Source organism: Emydura macquarii, unplaced genomic scaffold (assembly GCF_026122565.2).
Source record: "Emydura macquarii macquarii isolate MOO-44397 ecotype Brisbane River unplaced genomic scaffold, CSIRO-AGI_Emac_v2 contig_1363, whole genome shotgun sequence".
Lineage (NCBI taxonomy): Eukaryota > Metazoa > Chordata > Testudines > Chelidae > Emydura > Emydura macquarii.
The window spans coordinates 6,428,954-6,448,742 of NW_027131500.1; the positions used below are offsets into that span (position 1 = coordinate 6,428,954).

The 19,789-nt window shown below is 41.4% G+C and overlaps 1 protein-coding gene across 1 annotated transcript in view; it reads left to right on the forward strand.

Annotated features, from left to right (window-relative positions):
* The window catches only part of VEGFC (vascular endothelial growth factor C), a 123,505-nt gene extending 107,696 nt beyond the window's left edge, over positions 1-15,809 (forward strand). The window contains exons 5-7 of the mRNA XM_067551971.1: positions 8,925-9,034; positions 9,348-9,681; positions 15,302-15,809. Coding sequence (XP_067408072.1) covers positions 8,925-9,034; positions 9,348-9,681; positions 15,302-15,416 — 559 coding nt within the window. The 3' untranslated portion in view covers positions 15,417-15,809. The remainder of the gene's footprint in view (positions 1-8,924; positions 9,035-9,347; positions 9,682-15,301) is intronic.
* Positions 15,810-19,789: the final 3,980 nt, after the last annotated feature.

The window sequence follows — 19,789 nt, forward strand, 5'->3', positions numbered from 1 at the left end:
GGAGAAGCAGACAAGTGTCTGATCAAGCGATACTGGCAGAGTGAAGGTGAGGACTGACAGCTTGCTAAACTACTAGATGTGATAGGATAATGCTTAATGGTGGGAGGGCCTTAAAGACAAAGACAGGGAATTTGTGTTCAGCGTGGTGGAGGAGGATGAGCTAATGGAGGATGGTGATATGTTTGGAATGCTGAGCTAGGATGACAATCCTAGCAGCAACAGCAGCATTTCTGAATGGGCTTGCAGGAGCAAGCAAGTTGGCATCAAGGTGAAAGAGGATGAGATAAGTATTTGAGGTGCGAGATGATGAGAGCCTGGACAAAGGCCTTGTCAGGCTCCATCGTGAGAAAAGTTTGAATATTACAAATATTATGTAGGTAGAAACAGCAAGTAGTTGTACTGCCTGTATATGAGGGTATAGCGAGAGGCCCAGATCTAAGATGGCCTAAGCAGGCCTGCGTGAGTAGGAAAATCCACAGTGACAGAGAAGTTGAGGGAGAGGGGAAGATTAAATGATGTGGTTGACAGTGATCTGTATTTGGGTCAGGCATACTGGCAGAGTTCAGTCAACCATGACAAAGAGCCTGGCTGGTTATGTTTCCTTTGTCACACTGTTGCTCAGGCTACAGCTGTTTGAGGGGGCAGCAGAGGCTATCTTCTGAACCATTAGAAGAAGTGTCTCATGTCATTGATCTCTGCAGTTTATTAAGGAGCAGCGATGATAACATCTAAGGGAAACCCCATCTTTTTTAGGTGTAAAAATGGTGAATGAAATGTGAGTGGTGGATGAGGGTGGAAAAAAGTATATTGACTTAGGAATCACTTGTAAGTAGAAAACTTGTTCTTGTGACATTTGAAGTTATGGTTTTCTCTAAAGCCATCATAATCTTTGCTTTGTACACAAATAATTATCAAATATCTTGTGATAGCAATATGCTTAAATAAAACCAAGCATGTATTATGTTGCAAACATCTGTGGTATTTTGCACGTGATGCCAGTGTTTCATTCTGCAAGCAGCTTGTCATTAGAACTCACTCATTGTAGCTACCTTTTACATAAGGAGTAATATTCATTTGAGAGTCAGAGCCATGACCAGAACTGCATTAGGGGAACAGTTACTACTATCAATGTCTATAAACATACTTAAATGGGTTGATGAAGGAAGATAATTAGGACAGATCCCAGCCTGTGCAAAGGGGTCTTACAGCTGCCTTAAGCAATTAACTGAGGATTTCTCTGGTGTTGGGGAGAAACCTCAGCTAGTCTATGGGACATACTAGGAGTCTGAGGAGGTTTGGTTGGAGCATAATGTGCTCCAGTGATCCCTAGGAGCTAGTTACAAGTTAGTGGAACTTAGAGCAGCCCCTGTGTCCCTGAAGACATGCTAAATGCAGATCCTGAGTACGTATGGACAAAGTCCTTAAATTATCAAGAACTGGAACTTGATTCCTTTTGGGATTTTATACAGAACTAATCACACTAAGTTTATATGTACAGGATACCATTAAGATGCTTTTTGGGAGGAATTTATAGTGAGAGGTGGGGATTCTCAAAGGAATCTAAAGGAGTTAGGCACCAAAGTCCCAGCCAAAATATAGGTCAGTTCTCCGTCATCTCACATTTTTGATGAAGAAGCAAATTATACAGTGACTTAACTCTAATTGTCATGAAACGTTGCATTTCTGTACACTCTGGTATGAATAAAGGAATTGACTTGACTCTTGAGCACCTTCTGTTCAATTTGTTGTCAGCCTATGCCTTCAGGCGCAGCAGAGAATCAAGTCCTGGTTCTTTTAATTTCTCAGAACAGAGGAGGTGATCATTTTTATTAATTAAGTGTTTACAATTTGAACAATATTCTTTACTAGGCAATGAGAGTTTGGAGAAGTCAGATTTGAGGTCTTGAATCTGTTTCAAACTTCCTAATTAAAGCTTATAAAACAGATTTCCATCCAGTATATAGAACTTCTATTTTTGTTTCAAACTTTATTGAGAATGAATTTACATACCAGATATAACAATAATGCACATTAATATATTTTATATTTGTATGTTCTATGACAGCTTCCCAAACCTCATTCTACTTTAGACACTTTTCCCTCTCATCCCCTAAGTCTTTCTTTCTCTTGACTATTCCAACATAACAAGGTGTTCTCAAGGTATTTCATTCCCAAATATAAACATTTCTCTAGCTTATTTGGTTCATATTGTCCCATAATTGCCACTTAGTCAGGACACTGTCTGTGAACAATATTTCTTGTAAAAAATAATACTGTTGGCTGCATTTTTCTTCATACTGTAATTTTTCCAAGTTTCATAGTTTAGCCATTCTAATAACAGTGGGTGTGTCTTCACTGCAACCTGAGGCATGCTTGTAGCTCAGGCAGACATCCCTGCACTGGCAAGGCTAAATAGTGTAGATGCGGTGGCATGGGCTTCACTGCAGGCTGTACAAGCATGCTCATGACCCTGGGTCCATACTCGCATTACTCACTGTCACTGAAGCCCTGTCCCCACATCTGCACTGCTCTTTTTAGCTATTCCAGTGTGTATTGAACTGTAGTCACACCCCCTGATTGCAGTGTAGACATAATTGGTGGCACGAAAGCCTCTTTACAGCATACTCTTGATGCTGGAGGAAGGGATCAGTTTTTTCATTACCCTGGAGACCAGGTACTTTGGACTGATTCCACCTGCACTGCAGGCCATTTCCATCGAAGGGCTATCCCATTTTTCTCTGTGAGGATTAGATGATCAAACGAGTCACCTTAATAGTTCATCCTTGGCTGGATGTCCCAGGGGAAATCATTCTGTCGTATGGGCTTTCAAGTTTAATGGCTAGCAGAATGTAATATCTTCCAAAGCCTGATGTGTGGGCACTCAAACCCATATGCATCATTTCCATCCTCAGTCAGGCATTATCCAAGATGTGAATAATAACCCCCACTGATTTCCTATACATTTTAAGCATTTCTTTCATAGATTCCAAGGCCAGAAGGGACCACTGTGATGATCTAGTCAGGTCTTCTGTATAACACAGGCCATAGAACTTCCCCAAAATAATTTCTACAGCAGCTCTTTTAGAAAAACATTCAATCTTGATTTTAAAATTATCAATGATGGAGAATGTACCATAGCCGTTGGTAAATTGTTCCAATGATTAATTACTCTCATTTAAAAATTTACGCCTTATTTCCAGCCTGAATTTGTCTAGCTTCAATGTCCAGATGTAGGATCTTTCTCTGATAGACTGAAGAGCCCGTTATCAAATTTGTTACGTATGTAGATATTTATAGACTGTAATCAAGTCACCTTTTAACCTACTCTTTGTGAAGCAAAACAGATTGAGCTCTTTGAGTCTAACAGGGTTCACTCACCAATGGGGTACCCCCATGGAGCTAGGTTTGGTGATCAGCTCTCATCTGGTCTAGAATCTCCTGCTGTCACTCGCTTGCCCCAAATTCCCTCTCGCTCTCCAGGACTCAGGGTGCTCTTCATGACTTAGCCCTAAGGCCAGGTCATTGTAGAGTTTTCCCCTTCTAAGGTAACAAAGTCCCACTGGAAAAGCTGTCCATATGCTGTCTCATGCAGTCTTCTGTTCCAGCTCTCTCCCAGTGGCTGTCTGGGGAACCCAGGCCCTTTTTCTATACTAGGTGCCGACCCTGTAACCCGCAGCCAAGTTCTGCACAGTTCCACTCTTTTCTGCTGTTTCCCTGGGTTTCTCCTACCCTGTCTTCTCAGCCCTTTATCCCTGCAACTTCTCTGGATTGCTCTTCTTTCGGGGCTAGGATCCCAGGGCTCCCAGAGGGTGACTGCAGCCCTTCCTGCTCTCAACTTCCAGGCTTTATACTAACAAGCGTGCTCCTGCCCAGCTGAACTTCATGATCAGTTAAGCCAGGCTGTTCCTCCAGGTGGAGCCTGTAATGGGGCTATTTGCCCCTTTTTACCTACTCAGGCCTTGTGTTGGGTAGACACCCCATCACAGGCTTGGTTTTCTAGTCCTTTTAACCATTCTCATCACTCTTCTCTAAACCTTCTCCAATTTATCAACATCCATCTTCAATTATGAGCATCAGAATTGGACCCAGTATTCTAGCAATGGTCACACCAGTGCCAAATACAGAGGTAAAATAAACTTCTTCGAGTTGTGTCCCTGTGCGTGTTCCACTGTTGGTGTCTGCGTCCCTGCACTGCTGATCAGAGAACTTTGGTAGCAGCCTCTGTTGGGCCCGCACACGCATGGTCTCTCCTCGTGCTGCACCACGGGGCTAGCCAATGCGTGTGAGCTAATGGTCCTCAGTTCTTTCTCAACTGCCCTTGGCTAGAGACGGAACATTTAGCTGTTAGTGGATCGTTAAGTTTTCTATTGACTGTTAATCTTTGCTTTGCAAACCTCTTAGTTTGCCTGTTTTAACTTTTTATTTGTCCATGCCTTGAAAAGAAAAAGAAAAAAAGATAATGACTTTGTTCATGCATTGATTCCAGTTGGGGAGACCCCCCTGGACAAAGATATGGACGGCTCTCCAGGCTTCAAGAAGTGTCTCACTTGCAGTGAGGCGATCTCTGTGCAGACAAGCACTCAGCGAGGGCCACAGCCAACACAAGTCCTCCTTCTGCCAACAGTTCCACCTGAGATCCCGCAAGGGCAGAGAGCTCTGCCAGAAGGTTATCTTTATGGAGGCAGCTCTCCCACCAGTCCTCTGGTGGGCACTAGTCACCCTGCAACCTTCTACTTTGAAGGATACCAGGTTGAAACAACATTCAGGCAACTCTTCTCATAAATCGAGAAAGAGAGCCGGGAGTCCCTTCAGCAAGCCCAGGAATAGCCAAAAGCTATCTCCGTCTCACTCGGTATTCTCAGCACCAAGACCATCCAGTACCCATGCCTCCCTGTCCGGCATTGCTGAGAAGCCCATGGACTGCAAAGACAAGGGAATGCCCTAACACACTTCCGATTCACGAGTCAGCATCCGTTCTGCCAGCGACACTGGCCCATTTGGCACTGGAAAAGTCTGCAGGGACAAAGTCTTAATCACCACCGGTATCACCACCATGGCAGTCGGTACTGGCATATTTTCAGCAAACCAAAGACCAGATGGTCTTAGAGGATCCTACTCTCCTCACCTCAGTACAGAAGTTCCAGAACCATGCCGCAGCCATTCAAGGGATAGCTCTCTTCGGCTGTATCCTGCCCCACCGTTGTTGAGTGAGGGTTCAGAGAGTAAATCAGATGAGGCTTCAACGTACTCCTCCCAGGCTCCATACGGGACCCATTACCAAAAGGGGGTCTGAGATGTGCCATCGCTGGCAGTGCTGCCATCCTGGTACAGTCATACGTGAGCACTTTCATCAGCCCCCATGCCACCAGAGTGACCAAGGTGTCGATCTTCTCTACGAAGATATTTACACCTTCAAAGGGAAGGTCCTCTGCAGTAGTCTGCACCTCCCATGGGAATCCTGAGAAGTGGAGCCACAACGTCCACCTCATCACCACAGCCGTGGAGATGAAATATAGAGTGCACATCTAAGTGACCTGACAATACAAGGAAAATGGTCACCTTCAGAGAGCTCCCTACACATTAACCTCCTCGAGTTGAGAGCAGTCATGAACACCTGCACTCACTCCTTACCACATATAGCAGGGTCTCACATAAAGATCCTTATGGCCAACATGGCTTGTATTATTACATGGCTTGTATTATTATCTGCTGGGGAGTCAGATCGCCCTCCCTATTTTCAGAAGTGATGAAACTCTGGAACTGGTGCATCGTTCACAATATCATCCTATGGCTTACCACCCGAGTGCACAGAACTCAGTAGTGGACAGTCTAAGCCCCCACAACCATGAATAGGAGATGCTCTCAGTAATACTTCATGATGTGTTCACACATTGGGGAACACCATCCATATACCTTTTTATCACTTACCAGAACAGGAAGTGCAAGCAGTACTGCTACAGAGCAGGGATTGCCCCACGTTCCCTGGTGATGCTCTTCCCCATGGGACAAGGACTTTCTCTACGCCTTCTCTCCATTTCCTCTTCTACTAAAGGTCCTGTTAAAGATGAAAAGAGACAGAGCCCTGTAATCCTCACTGCTCCCACATGGCTGAGACAAACCTGATATCATTACCTGATGCAGCTTGCAATGTGCCCACCAATCTCCCCCTCTAGCCACGCCTCATCTTCTCTCTCAGGACAAGAGTCAGAGCATGCATCCCAACCTGGGGGTCCTCCACCTCAAGGCCTGGCTCCTATGTGCGCCAACATTTAGAATCATCATGCTCAAAAGAGGTACAGGAGGTCCTACTATACAGCAGAAAGCCCTCCATGCTCTGCATCTACCTGCAAAAATGGGGCATATCCCAGCAACTACCTTCAGTCTCAGCATCTCTCCCTCATATTCTTGACTCTTAAAAAATCAGGGATGTCTTTGAGCTACCTTAAAGTTCATCTGGCAGCTATTGCAGCATTTCACCAATCTGTAGAAGGGCACTCAATCGTTTTGAACCGAACCACTGAGAGGTCCTGAAGGGAATATCAAACCTCATTCCTACTCCCCCGCCCCGGGACTTAAATATGGTGCTGAAGGGGCTAACGAGATCCCTCTTCGAGCCCATGGCTACCGGTTCACTGTCACACCTATCAATGAAAATGGTCTTCTTAATTGCAATTACCTAGGCTAGAATAATCAGGGAAATAGCAGCCCTGATGGTGCATCCCCCATACGCACTATTCCTCCTGGATAATGTCACACATAAATGTCATCCCAGATTCATCCCTAAAGTATCCTCGTACTTTACGTATTTACTCGTATTCCACATGAATCAATCCATTCACCTTCCAGCCCTTTATCCTAAGCCTCACGAGACAATATGGAGGTCATACTGCATATGTTAGCTGTCAGGAGAGCCCTGGGATTCTACCTAGATAGGCCAAAATCCTTCAGGAAGTCCACTTGATTATTCTTTTCCATCGCAGAGAGATCTAAGGGCTCAGCTATATCAACCCAAAGGCTTTCCTACTGGGTCTTGAATTGCATCAAACAATATTACCTCATCCATAATACAACTGCTCCAGACTTGATCTGTATGCATTCCACAAGATCGATCTCCTCATCTGTCAACTTCTTTAAAGATGTCCCTGTCTCAGAGATCTGTAAAGTGACGACATGGGTGTCAGTTCATGCCTTTGTGAAACACTATGTGATTACTGGGGTCTCTGCCTTTGATGCCATCTTCGGTTCCACAGTACTATCAACAGTGACTAACCCAACTCCGAAGTCTCAGCCCTCTGAAAGTGGTACTGCTCCATAGTCACCTGGAGTAAAGCACCAGTAGGGACACTACTTGAACAAGAAGTTACTCACCTTGTGCAGTAACTATGCTTCTTCGAGATGTCTCCCCTGATGGATGCTCCACTACCCACCTTCCTCCCCTTTACTTCAGAATTCTTGTTATGACTCTGCGATAAAGAAGGAACTGAGGACGGTTTGCCTGCACACACTGGCTAGCCTTGTGGTGCAGCACGAGGAGAGACAATGTATATGCAGGTCCAACAGACACTGCTACCAAAGTTTTCTGATCAACAACACAGGGATGCAGACACACCTAGACTGGAGGACCCATTTTGAGACCTGTCAGTTTTTAATCCTTTCAGTGTGTGCTATGTGAAATTTAAATCATTTTTGTCTTTTAATCGGTACCAAATTAATTGCCTTACAGAAGTCTTTTTACATCAGCACTATAACCTTTATCAACCAAACTTGTAATCTCAAAAAAAAAAATCAGGTTAGTTTGATTTGCATTAATTACATTACCCTTTAAATGTATGAAAATATGAATATTTGTGTTTGGATTCCCAGACAATACCATGTTTAAATCTTTTTTGTCAGTAGATCAGATATTTTTGCTGTTTGTTTTGCCTATGCAGGGAGACCAACTCTTTGTAAAAGTGGTCAGAATTTTTTTCCCCCTGTGTCAATGGCTTCCCTACAGAAGTGGACTTTATGTTGAGTAATAGTAGAAATGCTGTCTTATCTTATAGCTAAGTGCTGCACTGACATTTTTGCCTCCTTAAAAAGCTGTGCTATTCTGATCATATCAGCTGTTAGCAAATGATGAATGAGCTTCATTTTATCTTTAATAGTATGGTGACAGGAGGTACTGACTGTGAAATATTCCAATTCAGTTTTGTAGCCAGTTATTTAGGAAACCATGAAAATGTTTTTCATTCTAAAATATTTTTAAATATTCTCATATACATTTTTAAGAGGCCCAGTCCCCAATTTGAAACATCCTTTTCTGGTTTAACAAGTCTTGTTTTCTAAGGAAATTAAAGATGTAACAAAAATCTCACATGTATTTTTGGTTCAGGGTTGGATTTCAATTCAAAGAAGTTTTCCAAAATGGAAAAACATTTCCAGATTCATTTAGGATTAAGTGAATTCTGAACATGTTAAAAAGACAGGGCTGGACTGACTGAAACCTTTTCAAGAGTCATTCCAGTACTAACTAATCTCATCTTTTTCTCTTATATTTTTGTTCTTACAGTTAATACCTATAATGCTTTAAGTGAGTCAAACTGTACTTGTCCTTGAATCTGTCTTCCCAATTGGCAGCCCTCTAGTGAAGCATAGCATCATGGCATTTTTATTGTGTGTAGTGCACTAAATCATAACTTATGTGTAGTATTATATACATGCTTACATGAAATTGGATCGCAAACCCCAGTATGTTTTAGACCCAGTTTTTCAAATATGGAAAAGAAAATAACCTATACAGTGCGTTATGCTGGTGAGAATGTGAATGAAATCAAAGCTTTCAACACTTACATTTCTAATGGGAGAATGGCTGTTATCCATACGTAGAATTACCTATCTTTTGTATTTTATAGCAATAAATAAACAGTGTATTTCATCCATAGGTGTCATGTGGCAAACAAGACTTGTCCAAAGAATCATATCTGGAATAATCAAATTTGCAGATGTCTGGCGCAGCATGACTTCAGTTTCTCTTCCCATCATGGAGATACTGGTAAACAATTATATTTTAGAGGATTAAATGAAGTTGTTCTGTGCTGATTTACATATAAAGAAAACATTAACACCATGCAAATTAAACAGTTTAAATCTTTTTGATTCTTTTTAGTTGGTTGTTTACAGAATGCATTTTTTGCTTTTTTATTTTTTTATCATCTTAAAACATCCTTGGGTAAGATTATATTTTCTTCATTTTAAAATTGGATAAATCATAATTCCTTAATTAAGAAATGTGAAATAAACAGATAGGTTCTCCATTTTTAGTAATGTGTGGATTCAGATTTTTCTTATGCTTGCTGTATTCCTAGACACTGCTGATGAATTCCATGATATTTGTGGACCTAACAAAGAGCTTGATGAAGAAACATGTCAATGTGTCTGCAAAGGGGGTGTACGGCCTTCAAGCTGTGGACCCCAAAAAGAATTAGATAGAACATCGTGCCAGTGTACATGTAAAAACAAACTTTTACCTAGTTCTTGTGGTCCCAACAAAGAATTTGATGAAGATAAGTGCCAGTGTGTATGTAAAAGAACCTGCCCCAAACAACAGCCCCTAAATTCTGCAAAATGTATCTGTGAATGTATAGAATCTCCAAATAAATGCTTCCTAAAAGGAAAAAGGTTTCATCACCAGACATGCAGGTGAGTTCAATGACTAAAAGATTCCATAATCTATTTGTTATAGCACTGGATAGGGACTAAAAATTTTGGGTTCTGTTCTTATCTTTGCCATGGAATTAGTTTTTGACCTTGGGCAAATCATAAAGCTCTCTTTGGCTCAATTTAGCATCTGTAAAAGGACCTTCTGAATTGTAATGAGTGTTTGAAAAGCACATTGTGATTCTTTTATTAGGACTTTTGGCTGAGACATACAGTAAAACCAAGTTCTAGACCACTTGTGGTACTTTTGACCAGAGCTAGAACATTCAGATCAGTGTCTTAGTCAGTATCCAAGTTGGATAAGTAAGTTCCTAACTAGATTTCGCCTGTAGTTCAATTTGGAGAAATTGTTCCTCAAGTTCCCTCCTGCAATTTGTTGTGTAGTACTGCTGGTGCAGAATGTCTCCTGTGTTCCACCCCAAAAATGGTTGGAGGGTTAGTGAGTGAAAGCGATTGACATACAGGTTTTAAAGCTTCTGGAGCTCATTTTGAAAGGCAGGGGCTATCTAAATATATGTAAAATAGTATTATTGCAGGAGAATAACTAAACCACAAATGTGATTGCCCAATTTATCCTTTAAAATGGGATTCTGGTGAGGAAGCAGACTGTAAACTTGACAATATTCATGTTCATATTCCATAAAAGATTTTTGTCACTGCAAGCAGTATAATCAAAGCCACTAAACTTGGAAATATTTCACAATTCTGAAAATCAGGGTTTTTTCTGCTTCATACATTATCACTATCAATTAAAATGCAGTAATCTGTCATGTAATTTTGTTGAGACTATGCTGTCTTGTTAGGATGCTTTGCAGAAACATTGTTATTCTGCAATGTTGAAAATGATAAAGTCTTGTTTTTTAAGTAAAGCTAAGCACATATAACTCAGACAATACTGTTTGGCAAAACAAGATCTCCTTAAACTCATTAAATTATTACTTGTAGTAGTAATAATAACTATTCATATTATGATAGCACTCAAAGGCCTAGTATGAGATGCATATTTGTTCAGTTGCCTAAAACCACTGAAACAGTTACAAAATTAACATTTATTTATTTATAAATATTCTGGCAGCCCCGAAAGGGTCCCAGACAGGACTGGTGGACATAGAACAGAATACGGACCCGCCCTGCAGATTTTACAATCTAAAATGACAAGACAAACAATCCGATATAGACAAACCATACATCAAAATACAGAATTTGTAAATTGTCATACCATCCCACTTCCCCCCTCTCCCCGCCTCACATGACAACCTCCCATGAGTGTAGAATTACCACAGTCTAACTCTTTGTTCATTTCAGGTGCCCTCCTCTCACCCCCAAGTCCCTATAGGTGAACATTCAGCTTCACTCTGAAGGGGTGAGAAGGGAAAAAGTGTGGTAAGGCAGCTCCCAGTGGCTTTCCCCTCCTCAGGCCCAAGGGAATGGGGCAGTCAGCTCACATGATCCATCCCTATTCCCTCCACTGTATATCCAGCAGCAACTCTTGGCCACTCCCCTTCCCTTTCTGAATTGGAAATTAGGGTAATTACCACCAGGCATTCTGCACCTTGTAGGGTGGGGGCTACAGGGCCATCATTGTTAGCATATGGATGTCAAATTCCTTCTGGGGTGCAGTGCAAATTACACTTTGAGTTGGGGTCCATGTACCAGGGGAATAAAGCTCACAAGAGAGACATTTTATGATCTTCTCCAACCACAGAATGTGCCTCTTTAGTGGTGTTATGCACCAAAGAACAACCTTAAAAAAATGCTAAGGCTGCAAAGTCAAGCACCCAGAAGTTAGGAAATGCCAGAATTCAGGATGCCTGTGCAACCTCAGTTCAACCCCCTTGTGCAAGTGTGCTATGATACCCTCTTCAACTGTATGATCACATGCTGTATTTTCCAGATGACTTCTGCCTCGTTCAATGCACAGGATGAACAGTGCTCATTAGCTGTTCAGTATTTTGTTTTCTATTCAGTGTTTGGGCCTGTGCCTTATTTTCTGTATATTATTCAAACCCAGCGCTGAAAACAGAATTATTCATTTCCTCACATGCTTTTCAATGGTGTTCTTCACTATAGTATCCAAGTGTTTCACAAGCATTAATTTATCTTTACCACATTTATGTAAGGTGAGGAGGGGGTGGTGGTGTCCCCACAGTGTCACAGTCCCAATTACCCACCCCACTCACTCTCTCTCTACAGCTGCAGTCCCAGTCACTTTGCCCAGCCAGCCCCAGTACCCCACTCCTGGCTCCTCACCTGACATTTCTTTCCCCACCTCCCCTCTCTAGCCCAGTCTCTTTGTCCAATCAGTCCCAGTTCTCCTCCTACATCCCATTCCTAGTCACATCCCCTCAATCCCTCATCCAATCTCAGTGCTCCCCCAGCATCCCTCTTTTCCCTCCCCAGCATTCAGTCCCAATGTCCCCAGACCCCACCAGCTCCCAGCCTCTTCACCAATCAGTTCCAGCCTCCACATCTCCCCAGCTCCTAGTCTGCCTCTTTGCCCAACCACTCCTAGTTGCAGCCTCTTCCCCCTCTGGCTACCAGTCCCAGCTCCTCTCCTTCCCAGCTCCAGTCTCCTTGCCCAATCAGTCCCAGCAGATTCCCTTGTCCCAATTTACTCCTTTCTTATGGCTCCAGCTTTGGGCCCCTCTGCATTTTAATCAGATTACCTCCTGCTCCACATTGCTTGGGTACAAGAGAAATGGGCTTCCTTCTCTCACTTCTGCTGCCTAGCCCACTGCTCACAGAAGCTGGAAGCAGCATTCACAGGGAAAGTCGAGCTTTGCCCCTGTAGTCCTAGGCTGGAGCATGCTTGGGTCACTCTGTGGGGATGGCACAGGGCCAGTCTGCCCAGCACTAGGAGTTGGGAAAGGCTCAAGCATGCTTCATGAGGACAGACGCTTCTATGATTTTAATTGTTCTGGCAAGATTTTGCTGAGCATGGGCCTGCTATGATTTTCCTAAGATTTGTAACTTGGTCAGATATGGGAAGAATTTAATGGGGATGGCAAAAGCCACATCCTTGAGACAAAGGTCGTTCCCTCACCAAATTTCTAGTGCCTGCTCCAAAGCATGGGGATGCTTAGAGAGCTGCTTGAAGGAAAGGAACCCAGAATTTTTTTAACATGGGAAAAAGTTTTTTATCCCTAACCTCATTCTTGGAAATGACTGAAGCATTTTGACTGAATTTTTCTGAAAAAAATTCAGGCTGAGGAAAACACTTGACACATAACATTTCAGTACAAATGGTTAAAGTTTGACAAGTGATAAGCAACTGAAAGCATGGTCTTATTAATGAGGAGAAGTGTGCAACCTTAACAATAGGTAAGTGTCAACCCCATGTAGAATTAACCCTTCTTCCCTCACACGCTTATCTGTATAGACTATATCAGCATTGCGAGGTCACTATAGCGAACCACACTGGTGTAGGAACACCATATCCCCAAACAACGGCAGCTACGTCAGTGGATACATTCTTCCATCAACATAGCTGAGAGTTAGGTCACCAGAGCTACATGGTGAGGTTGTGGATTTTTCACACTCCAGCCTGCCATAGCTATGTTGACCTAACTTTTAAGTGAAGGCCAGGCCCAAGCCCAGATTGTTTGGATGAGGGCAGGGAGATCTGTGCACCAGATGAAAGCATCCAGAGGGCAGCATCCAGCCTATGTATGACAGCCTCATCTATTATTTTTGAATTTATATTAGCCAACTGCTTTACGAGGGTGGGCATTCTGAGAAATATAATGTCCAAATAGATGAGATTTTGGCCTTGGCCTTAAAGTTCAATGCCTCAGATGGCATGACTTTCTTGTGGAAATTCAGAAACATCTTTGAAATCTTTAAATTGGAGGCACTATGGAAGTAAAAAATATCATTGTAATAGGCAGCTCAGAAGGCAAACAAATTCTGCATCCAATTCACCCCATCTCTGTATCCACAGAAGATTTTTTCCCAGTCCAAACTTACGCCTGATTTTTTTTTTCCGGACATAGATGGTGGCACACAAGAGGGTAGATGTATTTCTATTAAATGCCCACATTATTTTAGTTAGGGATCAACTCTATCTGTTTCTCTTTTCACGATCTATCCCAGATAGCACTAGAGTTTTTCCTAACTGATATGATATAACATGAATCTCAGAATTATATAAACATGCTAATGAATCAGGCCACTGTGACAAATTCCACTGAAAGCTCTGAACAAGATGTGGCTAGTCAGTAACTACCACTGCTGCTGTCTCTTCCTCATTCTTTACTGATTTCTTCATATTCATGTTCATTGGTAGAATTAATTAACATGAATTAATGCAATGGTAATCCAAGACTTCATTTTAGAAACACAGTACTGTAAAGTGGCAAGTCAATGTCCAAAATAAGCACGCAACATGCTAAACCCATCTGCAGTGATAATTAGAGTAAGCTTAGTCTAAAAACAGAAAAAAATTGCCTGGGGAAGAGGATACTGAAAGTACCTCAGTACAATATAGCTAGTATCTGTAAACAGAAATATGTAAGAAAAATATATAGCAAGAATTGTTACAATAGAACGTCGTTATACCAGTATGTTTCATAGAACAGACACACATTATTTAAAGACAAGTTTAAAATATAACTCTTGAAACTTGAAACATATACTTTACTCTCTTGATTCGCTGCCAATGTCTGAAAAAGCCACAGACTAGTACTTTGTCTCCATTACACACCAGAGGTTATTTGGCATTGTTATTCTAAGGTTATTTTAGGTCAATCTGTTTAAAAAAAATGAGGCGGGGGGAGAGAAGCCAAGGAATTAGCTTTGTACAACTCCTTGTTCAAGCAAATATCCACTAATGAGGAACATCTTGTTTATAGATGCAATCTGTAGTTTAATGAGCTATTTGCATTGAAGTTATTTCAGTTAATATTATTGTTACCATTTCTTCTCCTTTAAAAGTTATCATATACATATATGCCTGAATCCTACACTGAAAATCATACGAGTGCAATACAGCAAAGAGACTCCCACTGAATTCACTGGGGATCTGTGGAAGTACATGGTTTTCCCTGTGCAGTTCTCAGTGCAGGATCAGGGTCATAGTATAGAAAATCCATCTTTTCTCTTGGGCAGATGGCTGGTAAATGTAAAGAAAAAAGTAAAGCACTCTGACCTGTAACATCAACTCATTAGGGAGTGCTGGCTAGGAGACATTCAGTAGTGGCATACTAAACTGGCGTGCCTACTAGAAAAAATGTTACCAGTATTTGCCAGAATAATATACCAAAGTATACTGTATCTTAGAATGTAATTAGATCTGGGTAAATATTTCAAAAGAGTATTAATGAATATTCATTTGGATAAAACCACAGATTTACCCCAGCAATATTTCTGGCCCCATTTATTTGCTTTTCATTGCAAGAAAATTCACAGAAATAGATGTGAGGAATATTCATATTGCACATATGTAATACTCAGGCGTATCTCCAATAAAATATATTTTTACAGAATTTAAGTGTTCTCTGGTATAAGTGCAGCATAAGTGTACTCAGTCAGACTTAAGTTTCTCTTTGATTTATGTGGTTGCCCCCTTTTTACCAATAACTGTTTTTTTTTACCCTTCCTCCAGTTGCTACAGACCACCTTGTACAGTTAGAACGAAACGCTGTGAGCCTGGATTTTCTTATAGTGAAGAAGTGTGCCGCTGCGTACCCACATATTGGAAAAGACCGCTTATTAATTAGTGAAGAAAGCACTACTTGCCATTTTGGTGTACATTTTTCCATTAAAAAAAAAAACTGCTAACATTGGAATTAACTGTGCACCAGAGACCATGTGGGGCTCACAGAGACAGACACATTGTGCTTTTCCCAAGAAATGTGGAAAGCACATGTAGACGATAATGGGGCTCATATTGTGTAAAGAACTCACTAAGGACTTGTTTTCTGCCAATGACCAAACAGCCTAGGTTTTCCTCCTTGTGATTTTTTTAAAGAGATAATGACTATATAATTTATTTCCACTAAAAACATTGTGCAGCATTCCTGTTTATAGCAATAACAATTGTTAAAGCTCACTGTGATCAATATTTTTATATCATGCAAAGTATGTTTAAATAAAATGAAAACTGTATTATATACTGGTGAGACTGTTCAGTTGATTATTTTATTACCCAATCTGTACAAACCAACCACAGATCAACAATGTGAATGGTGGTTCTTAAAATAGTTTCAGAGCTAGAGTTCCTATCCAATAAAAGTAAGTGATTTTATGAAAGTAAGCATAAGTGAGACAGCAGTCAACTTTTTATATCTGGTTAAACATATAGGCCGAGCTATTAAAAAAAGTTATATTTACAACATCTATGTCCAATGATATTTCATTATTTAGACTGAAACTAGCTATGCAGAGGTGATATTTCATAAAAACCATTATGAGTCCTCGGGAACAAGGACAGGACAGGACAAGCTGCACAGGAACAAAGCTAGTTGCTCAAAGGAGAGCAGCAGCTAGTAATAGTCACATTTACACGCATACTAATTTAAAGTTTGTGTCCTAAAATTCAAAACAAAATAGTTTAAAATGTGATGTTTTACTGTTACATATTGTAAGTCAAAACATCTTGATCTGAAGTCTCTTTACGCCAGATGCTTTTAAGAGAAAATAATTCATTTCTCTTTCCACTGTTCACCAGAAAAGACGTCCAACAATCCAGTCTGGATTTACAAGGTAACAATTATTTGTAGAGAGGTTACAGAGCATTTTTTACATAGAGAGTCTCCGGTCTGATATCTACAAAGTCCAGAGAAGGAGATAAGCTTTTAACATGGATAGAAAAATAATGTGAATGGAATAGCAGTCTAATAGCAATCAAGGAATCATTTCAGACATTAGGAAAAGAAATTTAGAAAAATATCATGCAAGGTGTATTGGATCTAGGAATGGGGCAAATAAACCTAAGATGGCTAAAGAAAAGTTACTTACCTTGTACACTAACTGGAGTTCTTCAAGATGTGGTGTTCCTATGTGTATTCCACTTCTGATTGTGCATGCACCCAACATGCCTGAGATTGGAAAGCTTTCACTAGCAGTATCTGCTGGCCTGCACATGAGGGAATACCCCCCTGCATGCTCCCTATTGAGGGTATAAAGGGTGGTGCCGCCCAACTGCCAGTCCAGTTCCTTCTCTGTCTCAGAATCCTTGAAAAAAGGACTCTGAGCAGAGGGGAAGTAGGGAGGAAGTGGAATACACACAGGGACCACACAACTTGAAGAACTCAAGTTACTGTACAGGGTAAGTAAGTTTCCTTTCTTCTTCAAGTCATTGTCCCTATGTGAATCCCACCTCTGGTGACTTCTATGCAATAATTGCAGTGAGGAGGGGGATGCTTGGAGTACCCGCAGCAGCATCTGAAGCAGATATTTGCATTAATGTGTAGTGCTAAGTGAAGGTATTTATGGAACCCTATGTTGCAGCTTTACAGATATCCACGATGGAGACATTATTGAGTACAGCCATAGATGCTATATGGGCTCTCATTGAATGTACCCTCACAAGAGCTGGGCCTTATTCAGTTATGCATCCTGAGATCCATTTGGACAGTCTTTGGGCAGAAACTGCATTACCTTTCATTAAAGGAAATCAACAATTTGGGAGACCATCTGAACAGTTTAGCCTTGTCCAGATAGAAAGGCAAGGCTCATCATATATCTAACAAGTATAGCTTAAATTGGTGTATGTGATTTTGGATAAAACACAGGAAGATGAATGACCTTATTCAAATAGAACCCAGAGATAACCTTCAGAATGAATGGAGGGTGGAGCCTCAAGGACGTTTTATCAGGATGAAAGACAGTCTATGGTGGATTCGCCATGAGAGCTCCCAATACTCCCACTCTTCTGGCCAGAGTTACAACCACCAAGAATGTGACTTTCGTTGACAGGTGGGATAAGGAACAAAAGTGTAGAGGCTCAAACAGTGAATTTGTTAAAGGTCGATAACAAAGTTGAGCTCAGATGATGATGTTAAATGAGATACCAGTAGAAAACACTCTGATAAGACCCAGTAGAAATTGGACCAAGACCAGGTGTGCAAATATGGTAGTGTTGTCTATTTGAGGACGGAAAGCACTGATGGCCACAAAATAAGCCTTGATGGAACTAGGGGAGAGACCTGAAGTCTTCAGCAATAAAATGTATTCTAATATGACTGGGATTCCTGCTTGTATCAGTGGTGGCTGGTGTTACTTGCATGATAGCACTTCCATTTGGCACCATAGCATTTTCTAGCTGTGTCCGTCCTGATCCTAGTTACGATGGACTGGACTCCATATGAGCATGCTCCTCCTAGCATTATCCAAACACCATACCACCAGATGGATGATTGGGATGGTGAGTCATATCTCTGTGCTGAGTCAACAGATCAATTGACGGGAAGGTTGAGGGGGAGGAGGCAGATAGCTGATGTAACAGAGGGAACTGGAACTATCTGGGTCATGTTGGTACTATTAAGATGACTCTTGCCTCATTCTGTTTGATTTTGTTCAAACTGTGAGCAGCAGGGGGATTGGCAGAAACATGTACATTAGATGCTGTGACCAGGGAATCAGGAATGTATCTCCTAACAAATTCAGGCATAAGAAGAACATAAGAATGGCCATACTGCATCAGACTAATGGTCCATCTAGCCCAGTGGACTTCCAACGCTGGCCAATGCCAGGTGCTTCAGAGAGAATGAACAAAACAAGCAATCATCGAGTGATCCATTCCATGTGGTACAGTTCCAGCTTCTGGCAAGTAGAAGCTAGGGACACCCAGAGCATACGGTTGCATCTCTGACCATCTTGGCTAGTAGCCACTGATGCACCTATTCTCCAGGAACTTGTCCAATTCTTGTTTGAATTATAGCTTTGGTCTTCACAACATCCTCTGGCAATATGTTCCACAGGTTGCCTGTGCATTGTGTGAAGAAATACTTCCTTTCATTTGTTTTAAACCTGCTGCCTATTAATTTCATTGTGAAGGAATAAATAACACTTCCTTATTCACTTTCTCCATACCATTCATGATTTTATAAACCTCTACCATATACCCACTTAGTCTTCTCTTTTCCAAGCTGAATAATCCCAGTCTTTTTAATGTCTCCTCATACCAAAGTTGTTCCATATCCTTAATCATTTTTGTTGCCATTGTCTGTATTGTTTCCAAAATAGGACGACCAGACTGGCACACAGTATTCAACATGTGGGCGTATCATGGCTTTATACAGTGGCATAATGCTATTTTCTGTCATATGAGCTATCCCTTTCCAAATGAGTTTCTAATATTCTGTTAGCTTTTTTGACTGCTGCTACACATTGAGCAGATGTGTTCAGAGAAATATCCACAATGACGCCAAAATCTTTCTTGAGTGGTAACAGCTAGTTAAGATTGCATCATTTTGTATGTATAGTTTGGATTATGTTTTGCAGTGTGCATTACTTTGCATTTTTCAACATGGAATTTCATCTGCCATTTTGTTCCCCAGTCACCCAGTTTTGTGAGATGCCTTTGTAACTCTTTGCAGTCTGTTTTGGACTTAACTATCGAGTAATTATGTATTGTCTGCAAATGTTGCCACCTCTCTTTACCCCTTGAGCATTCCTGAACCATATATTTGGCACCTGTTGTTTGGGCTCAATGCTATGACCAGAAGACACCCATTGATGGAATCTGAGATGAGTCATGTTGTCCTGCAGCTCCTTCTGATGATCCTTGGGAAAATGTCTGCAGCACAGATGAAGTCTTGTGAATGGGGTCACGTAAGTACCTGACACCATGTGACCCAGTAGGGTAAGGCAATCTTATAGTTATATTTGAGGGTTAGCTGAAGTTGACTGATTAATTGTAAATTGTCTGTCTCTCTATTGGTAAATATGCCCTTGCACTGATTGAATTCGGTCTCGCTTCAGTGAATTCCATCTTCCGTGTCAGGGCTAAAATGGACTTTTTCTGTTTAATCTGAGGGTGAGATGTTGAAAGACACCTCAGCACGTGTGTGACCTCTTGTACACTCTGGTATGATTGATCTTTGATGAGTCAGTCATCCAGGTAAGCAAGACTGCAATGGCCTGGGGA